General features: G+C 35.4%; 1 protein-coding gene across 2 annotated transcripts in view; it reads left to right on the top strand.

Annotated features, from left to right (window-relative positions):
• Window positions 1-201: 201 nt before the first annotated feature.
• HORMAD1 (HORMA domain containing 1) overlaps window positions 202-9,203 on the top strand; it is a 21,186-nt gene continuing 12,184 nt past the window's right edge. Inside the window, exons 1-8 of one of the 2 annotated variants that reach the window (XM_004389569.2) lie at window positions 202-234; window positions 931-1,075; window positions 2,670-2,733; window positions 3,708-3,744; window positions 5,615-5,635; window positions 5,926-5,952; window positions 7,423-7,490; window positions 7,974-8,125. In XM_004389569.2, the coding sequence (XP_004389626.1) occupies window positions 202-234; window positions 931-1,075; window positions 2,670-2,733; window positions 3,708-3,744; window positions 5,615-5,635; window positions 5,926-5,952; window positions 7,423-7,490; window positions 7,974-8,125 (547 nt within the window). The remainder of the gene's footprint in view (window positions 235-930; window positions 1,076-2,669; window positions 2,734-3,707; window positions 3,745-5,614; window positions 5,636-5,925; window positions 5,953-7,422; window positions 7,491-7,973; window positions 8,126-9,203) is intronic. The other variant, XM_004389570.2, reaches the window with a different exon arrangement.

The following is a 9,203-nucleotide window of genomic DNA, read 5'->3' on the forward strand; positions in this document are numbered from 1 at the left end:
GGACTTACTCGAAATAGTTGAATAGCAATATAAACTTCTACTTTTTTAAAGACAGAAATTTTCTAATTTATTCACAGAATATTTTTTCTGACTTTCCTTGTAATAAACTAGGATGTTAGGGATAAAAGTAACTTCTGAAGTTAACACAAGCTTATATTTGTGTCCCAAGGTTGAACTAAAGAAAATACTGTCAGCAGAAAGATGGCCACCGCTCAGTTACAGAGAACTTCCGTGGTATGACTCCTTGCATTGTAATAGACCTTAATTTAGCAATTTTATTGTTTCTTAAAGTCTCAACTATTTTATTTTTATATTTCAAAAGTTACGAGTCGACTGTTTTAGGGTTTAATGACATCAGGAAACTCCATGCTCTAAGAAATGAAGATATTTGCTAAACTATTTTGAATTAACGAATTCTATTGGATGTTTGATGCATTGCGTTACATCGCTGGTTCAAATTTTATTTACATGGTAGTTGTTGTTGAGTGCGGTCGAGCAACTAAATTAGGTTTTGTTACTTTAATGAAATTATTGTTCAGAGCAGTTCACTCCTAGAAAATGAGACAAAGCTAAAATGGTCATCTTTGCACAGGATCTTGTAGGACAGTTACCTGTGTTAAACGTATTCAGTGACTAAAAAGGAAATCAGTGTCATCTACTGATGTATTGTGTGTTTACACACAGCTCACCTGCAATTCTTAACAAGATTCTCAAGCACTTTTTGCATGTTAACTTAGGCTGCTACCGGAAAAACACTCTCCTATCTTAGAAGCCTCACCTACTTCCTGGAGATAGATTACTAATCACTATGGGGAGGGATTCTTTCGGGTGGTACCATGCTTACACAAAATTGGTTCTATTTTAGGTTCAGGAAATCTTTAGTTTTCTAACATATTTTAATAAAATGCTTTCATTTGCCCTGAATTGTAGAGTGCACTGGTATTCCCCAATAAAATATCAACTGAGCAGCAGTCTCTGGTGTTGGTGAAGAGGCTCCTAGCAGTTTCAGTGTCCTGTATCACGTATTTGAGAGGAATATTTCCAGAATGTGCTTATGGAACAAGATATCTAGATGGTAAGACAATGTTTCTTTTAAAAGGTTTTTATTTTTGTTTGCTCTAAAACTATAATGTTTGTGTTCGAGATTTTGAGTCTGTTTTTTTAATAATCGCTTTAACCCATAAACCCGTTGCCGTGGAGTAGATTCCAACTCATAGCAACCCTATAGGACAGAGTAGAACTGCCCCATAGGGTTTCCAAGGCTATGAATCTACGGAAGCAGACTGCCACATCTTTCTCCCTCGGAGCGGCTGGTGGGTGCCAACGCTTCGGTTAGCAACCCAGCACTTTAACCACTGTGCTGCCAGGGCTCCTAATAATAGCTGTATTGAGATGTAATTCACATACCATACAATTCACCCACTGAAAGTGTATAAATCAATGTTTTTTTAGTATATTCACAGAGTTGTACAATTTTAGAACATTTTTATCACTCCAAAAAGAAACCCCATACCAATTAAGTCGCTCCCCACTTCTCCCAACCCCTCCAGTTCTAGGCAACTACCAATCGACTTTCAGTCTCTGTGGATTTACCTATTCCAGACACTTCATATAAATGGAATCATACAATATATGGTCCTCTGGGACTGGCTTCTTTCACTTAGCGTAATGTACTCAAGGCTCATCCACACTGCAGTGTGTATCAGTACTTCATTTCTTTGCTGAGTAATATTCCACTGTATGGATGTACCACATTTTACTTATCCAGTCATCAGTTGATTAACATTTCAGTTGTTTCCACTTTTTGGCTATTGGGAATAATGTCACATTTGTGTATAAATTTTTGTGTATACGTATAAGTGGCTTTTAAAAAGTATATTCAATAAATATACTTTGTAAATACTTAATCAAATTTTTTCCTCAGTTTCTCAAGTATAATTTCACCTGACATTACTCTTATAATGATGAACTAAATATTAAAACAGTCTATTATGCAGAACTTTGTAGAGTGATAGTGTATTTCTTGGGCTGTTTTAAGGGAGTAAAAATAACACAGGTCCATCCGGTTTATACTACCATCATAACTTCCGTCTGTTGTGCACCAGCTGTGAGCACTCTGGTGAGCACGTTACGCATGGAATCTTGTGCATTCATAGTACAGTCCTGTGTGGCAGATGCTGTCATCCCTATTTTTCAGATAAAGAACCTGAGGCTGAGCGATCCTCTCAGTCCTTTCCACTGTGTTACGGGTTCCTTCTTTGCAGCGAGCGTTCTTTGTCTTTGAGAGCCAGTTAACTTCTTGGCCCTTTACAAATATTTTAATGGGATAAGGGTCCATAACAAATATTCTTAGACTTTGGGATAATGATGGCATGAAAGCATTATATCTATTTTTATGTATTCCATAGCTTTTAAAAATGAAATTTTTTTCTATCCATCAACATGAGTCTTAATCATTATGATACCATTGTATAATAAGAATAAAACACTATTTCTTTCCATGGATCCTTTCTTCCTTTATATTACCAATACCAATCATCTGGAAGTTCACTGCTGTTAATAATATAGTATCCAGCTGAACAAAATAATCCTCATTTAAAATTTCTAGTTGTTACTGTTCTTAAGTACTGGTCTTAAGGTGATCTTTATATCATCATTTTTGTGTTTAGATCTTTGTGTCAAAATTCTGAGAGAAGATAAAAATTGTCCAGGAGCTACACAGTTAGTGAAGTGGTAAGTAAAACAACACCCAAAGATAGAAAATTTTTTTTTTTCTTAAATCATATTTTTTGTACCTTGGATATCTTCCAGTGTTTAACCCAATTTTAGTGATTCCTCCTTTAACACTGGATTTTAAACACCAGTATTGCAGATCTTTGAATTTTTGCATTAAATTTTTCCTTTTTGTCATACCCATGTTAGCACAGTGTTTTCAGCCTCAATTTTCCCATCAGTGCTCCCCACAAATAGCTGTCAGCTGTTTTATGTTTCCCTAGCAACAGTTTATATCTCTGCCACACTGTGTGTGTGTGTTTCCATCTAGTTAAGAAGAAGAGAACTCTGATAAGAAATGTTTGTATCATTTTGTCAATGTTGTTAGGTGCTGTTGAGTCGATTGCAGCTCATAGAGACCCTAAGTACAACTGCCCAGTCCTGCGCCATCCTCACAATCCTTGCTGTGTTTGAGCCCATGGTTGCAGCCACTGTGTCAATCCATCTCGTTGAGGGTCTTCCTCTATTTCGCTGACCTTCTACTTTACCAAGCATCATGTCCTTCTCCAGGGACTGGTCCCTCCTGATAATGTGTCCAAATTATATAAGACGAAGCCTCGCCATCCTTGCTTCTAAGGAGCATTCTGGCTGTACTCCTTCCTAGACAGATTTGTTTGTTCTTCCACAGTCCATGGTATATTCAATATTCTTTGCCAACACCACAATTCGAAAGTGTCAGTTCTTCTTTGGTCTTCCTTATTTATTGTCCAGCTTTCGCATGCATATGAGGCAATTGAAAATACCATGGTTTGGGTCAGGCACACCTTAGTCCTCAAAGTGACATCTTTCCTTTTTGACGCTTTAAAGAGGTCCTTTGCAGCAGATTTGCCCTGTATTATTTGGTAATGAGGTAATATGGATGTTTGTGAAAAGAACTTTATTTTCTGGAAATATATTTAGTCTAAAAAGAAAATCTTGATTTTTTTTTTTTTAAGGATGCTAGGATGCTATGATGCTTTACAGAAAAAATATGTAAGTTTTTAAATTTTCTTTTTGGCATTTCTAATAGCAACTACCTTGTAGTAAAACATTAAACTCACTTGGGCAGAGGCCAGTCTAAGTCACTAAAAAAGTCTGAACACTTGAATATTTTAAAAACCAGTATTAACTCATTTAAAGCTAATGGATTTGATATTAAATCCATTTTGCCAAATCAGTTTTGATTGTTTAAGACTCATTTGTATTGATAACACCTATTGGCTTACAAAAATTAATGATTTAAAAAGTCTTTTGAACTATTTATTCACTTAGTTTCACATTGCCTTCTACAATCTTGTTTATACTATTAATTTATTTCTTCATAAGAATTCAAAAATAAATTTCCATATAAAGAAAAACAAAAACCAAACCCGTTGCCGTTGAGTCGATTCCAACTCCTAGCAACCCTGTAGGATAGAGTAGAACTGCCCCATAGTTTCCAGGGAGCGCCTGGTGGATCGGAACTGCCAACATTTTGGTTAGCAGCCATGGCTCTTAACCACTACGCCACCAGGGTTTCCAAATTTCCATATAGTAAAACCTCATGAGTTAAAATTTCACAAATTCTGAATTAGTGAAATTTTAACTCATGAGGTTTTACTATAGACTAAAAACCTTTTTGCATACTTAGTACACTTTTCTATCAATGTATATAAAGAAGTCCAGCCCTAGGCAAAATTGTGAAGAGGGTAAGTTTTTATCGATGGTCCCCACACTCCCTCATTAAGGCATACAGTAAACGCTGAGGGCTTGCTGTGTGCTAAGTACATATTCTAGGTAGGAGCTGGGTAAGCTAGCAGTGGTCAACAAGACAAAAAGGGTCCCTGCTACAGTGGGAAAACAGTCCATAAAACAAGTCATCAGATAGTTCCCAATAGTGTTAAATGCCATTAAAATTTTTAGAAAAAGTGTGAGGTAAATGGAGAGGTGGGGCTAACTTAAGATGGAACTGTTAGGAGAGCTTCTCTGAGGCGGTGACGTTTAAGCTGGACCTGAGTAAGAAGAAACCAGCCAGACAAAAGCAAAGACTTGGAGGGGATTTGGAGAGTTCAAGGAACTATAAGAAGGCCAATCTGACAGGAGTGCAACGAGCAGCAGGGAAGGGGGCCTAGAGACATAGGCGGGGCCAGAATATTCAGGACTGGGTAGGTAAGGATTTTCTTTGAGGTGTAAAGAACATCTATTTTAAGTTTTTAAGTAGAGATGTAACAACATTTTATTTGTATTTAAAAGTTTTTAAAATCACTCTGACTACTATTTAGAGAATCTAGTGTAGAAGGGGAATAAGATGGGAAGTAAGGGGCGTAGCACTTAGGCCATTACTTCAGTCCTTGTGAGAAGTAACCGTGGCTGAGATAGGAATGGCAGTGAGAGAGAAAAATGAATGGATTCAGGACAGATTAGCCAGTAGAACTTATTCAACTTGTTGATGGATTGGTTGTGGAGTGTAAGGAAAAGATTAGAATCAGGGATGACTTCAATTTTTGGCAGATCATTTGAGCGAATGATTTCCTGGTTAGAAGGTCTCCAAAAGCCTTTTTCCTTTCTTAAGTGCTAAGGATCATGAACTCTCTACTTTTTTCTCTTTTCCAAACCTGTTTTCACATTGGTAAGGTTTAAAGTGTTATTTTACAATGTATATTTTCCTTTTAATTGCTTGTAATGTACCTGTTTGCTTAGTCAATTAGGGAATAAGGAAACATCTAAACTATAGCCTTGTGTACATGATATGAAGCCTATCTTCTGTAATAATTATTTCTTATTAGGAATAAATGTTGAAATAGGGCAAAAAATTCTTATGATCTATCATGAAAAAATGTTTTATAAAATACAAGTAATATTTTTGTTCTTTGTTGTATTTCAGCTAAGGATGGTTGTTCTAGCTGTAAGTATTTTAAAATAATATGTTCTTTTTTTCTATAAAGACTGTCAAATTCGGCCTTGCTTAATTAAATAACACTGAAACCATCAATAGATTATGTCGATTTATTCAAACAACTGATCTATTTACTAGAAAAAAAGTAACAAACTAATATTTCAAGGGGTTGTCATTTTGTTTTGCTTTGTTCTGCTTTGCTTTGCTGAGTTCACTTAATAATTTAGTCTAACAATCTGATTTAATTCTTCTTGAATACATAGCCTTAAATAACTCAATTGTAAATTATTTTTAAATAGGTATATACCAACCCAGAAGACCCTCAGGTAGGTGTGCTTGAGTTTGTAATGAGACATAATGCCTCTAATGTCTAAAAATAATATAAAACTATAATATCTTATGTTTTTAATTGTGCTTTAACCAATGCACTTTCATGACTATTTGTACATTTGAACCTCATAAAAACTTCTGAGATAAGGCAGATTAATAAATTTACTACAAGAGACAGTATGTGGTTGATTATAGGCCACAAAGCTAGAAACTGTTAGAAATAACCTAAATCTCCTGATTTCTGGTTCTTTACAATATTCCTTCTGTAGAATTATGAAAGGGCTTGAGTTTGAGGAAAATAAGAAACTCATCTTTAAATTCTGACTATCTGTCCCAATGCAGTCATACCCACCTGTTCATCTGATAATTAAGGGAAAGACAGGAGGACAGAAAATGAAAGGGGAAACCAGAAGATAAAAGACAAGGAGGAAAGATGTGTTCGTGCCAGCCACATGCTAGGCTCTTGTCTTTGGTGCTTTGTGTGCATTAGCTCATTTGTTCACTACAGCCTCCATATGGTTACTACTGTTATCATTTCCACTTTACAGATAAGAAAACCTAACTACAAGGTAACTTGCCTAGGGTCACAGTGGCAGAAATGGCAGAACCAGGACTTGAACCTAGGAAGGCTAGCTAGTTCATGATCTGGGTGGTTAGCCGTTACACTCTAGCTGGTACAATATAGTGTTTCATTCAATCATAGAGAAGCAGATTCAAACTGATTTTTTAAAAAAGAAAGAGAGCTAATCCCTATCCCTGTGTAAGCATTAAAATGCAAAGAAAGCAATAAAAATGTTAGAGCTTTAGGAGAGCTGGAAATGTGTCTTCTCTGATACCTATACATGTGATCAGTGCTTAGTATATGTCCATGTTGACAAAGCTGATCATTTGGGTAAAGGCTATGACTTAACCAGTTGTTCAGAAAATATTCATTTATTTTCAAGTGTTTTATAGTTGTACGTTTTCCTTTGAGTAAGAGAGCAACCTTACTGATGCATTAATAAAAATAACACTTATTGAATGCTTACAGTGTGTGTTTGATAAATATTCACAACCACCAGTGAGATAGAACTGTTTTCAATCCCTTTTATTAGTTGGAGAAACCGAGACTTAAAAGGCTTAAATGACTTTCCTGTGATTCTAGTATAGCAAGGATTTAAGCCCTGTGCTTAGCCACTCTGCTAAGGCATTGCTGCCTCCCTTATTTGCCTGCTAAGAAGTTCCTTCCAAGTAATATACATAACATACATTACAGTGAGTAGGGGAATACATATCCCTCCAAGATGAGCCCAAAAGCCCAGACCGTGGGAATCAACTATTAGGACATGAAAGCCTCAATGGACCAATGGAGTAACATGGCAGAAAAAAATGATCAAATAAATTTTGAGTCACACAAAAGTGATACATAGCAATTTGGCAACCAGTACTGTATATTAGATGCATAACTGCAATGTTTTATATTTAAGACAATTTCAGAATGTTACCAATTTAAATTCAAGTACACCAGTAATGGACCAGTAATGGACTTCATAAGGTATTGTTCTATAGTTTCTTTTTGCATTACAGACTACCACTTACTCATATTAATACTATATAGCCAAACTTCAGGATTAATTTAAAACTTCTCACACATTCTCAATTAACTATCAAGGCATATAAAATACATTTGGAGTAGTTAATTATATACTATTTTAATTGTGGAAACAGAGCCAGAGTAGGAAACTATATATACTTGAATGATTAGAAATATAATTACCATCCATCATTTGTTTCCTTTAACACCTTATATAAAATGTATATTAGTTTAATTTATGTAAAATTGAGCTATTAGTTTATAATATATTAACATTGATGTTTTAAAAAATTATAATAGTGACATTAAAACACATTTTTATGGTAACTTTTCAACTTAATAATGTAATGCTGTTAAAGAAATAAGATCTCAAATAGTAAAATGTGAAGTTATGATATTAGAAGCAACAGGTTTCATAAAAGAAATTGTGTGATTCTCTTGTAGTAAAAACCAAAACAACAAATCTAGCATGTCATCTGCTGACACCAAGAAAGCAAGTATTCTCCTCATTCGCAAGATTTATGTTCTAATGCAGAATCTGGGACCTCTACCTAATGATGTTTGTTTGACCATGAAACTCTTTTACTATGATGAAGGTACTATTTGTACTATATCCTATTTCCGTTAGTATCTGCAGGTTTTATTATTGTTGAAACAGTTGGTTTTCATTATAATTTAGAAAAATGTTTTAAAGCACCTAAATTGTTACGTATTTTTAGAAATTATAAAAGTTATATTTAATATCAGCATTTGAAAAATAAAGATTTGAGTAAATAGACTTTAAAATATACTCAAAGTTCTCTAGTGATAAGAACATGTCCATGTGAGGTACAACCTCACTCATAACTAAAGAAATGCAACGGTGAGATACCGTTTTTTCACTTATCAGATTGGTAACACTTATAAACCCATTATAGGCAAGGGTATGGGGAAGGACATCATGCTTAGTAAAGTAGAGGGTCAGCGAAAAAGAGTAAGACCCTCAACGAGATGGACTGACACAGTGGCTGCAACAATGGGCTCATGCATAACAATGACTGGGAGGATGGCGCAGGACCGGGCAGTGTTTCGTTCTGTTGTATGTAGGGTCACTGTGAGTCAGAACTGACTTGATGGCACCTAGTAACAACGACAACATGGGGAAGCAGGCACTGCATACACTCTTGGCAGGAATGTAGACAGATGTAAGATTTTTAGAGGATAATCTGGCAGTATCAAAATTTTGAGTGTACATTCTCTTTAATCCATAAATTCTATAGCTAGAAAAATATTTTGAAAATATACTTGCACAAATATGCAGGGTTATATATTATGATAAGAATGTTCATTATACCACTGGTTAAGATGGGAACAAACTGGAAACAACCTAAATGTCTTTCATTGGGGGATTGAGTAAATTATGGTGCAGCTATATAATAGAATATTATACATCTGTTTAAAGTCAGGAAAGGTGTGCATCGGGGTTGTATCCTTTCACCATACATATTCAATGTGTATGCTGAGCAAATAATCCGAGAAGCTGAACTGTATGAAGAAGATCGGGGCATCAGGATTGGAGGAAGACTCATTAACAACCCATGGTATACAGATGACACAACCTTGCTTGCTGAAAGTGAAGAGGACTTGAAGCACTTACTGATGAAGATCAAAGACTACAGCCTTCAGTATGGATTA

The sequence above is a fragment of the Trichechus manatus genome, unplaced genomic scaffold (genome assembly GCF_000243295.1).
Source record: "Trichechus manatus latirostris isolate Lorelei unplaced genomic scaffold, TriManLat1.0 scaffold00250, whole genome shotgun sequence".
Taxonomy (NCBI): Eukaryota; Metazoa; Chordata; class Mammalia; order Sirenia; family Trichechidae; genus Trichechus; species Trichechus manatus.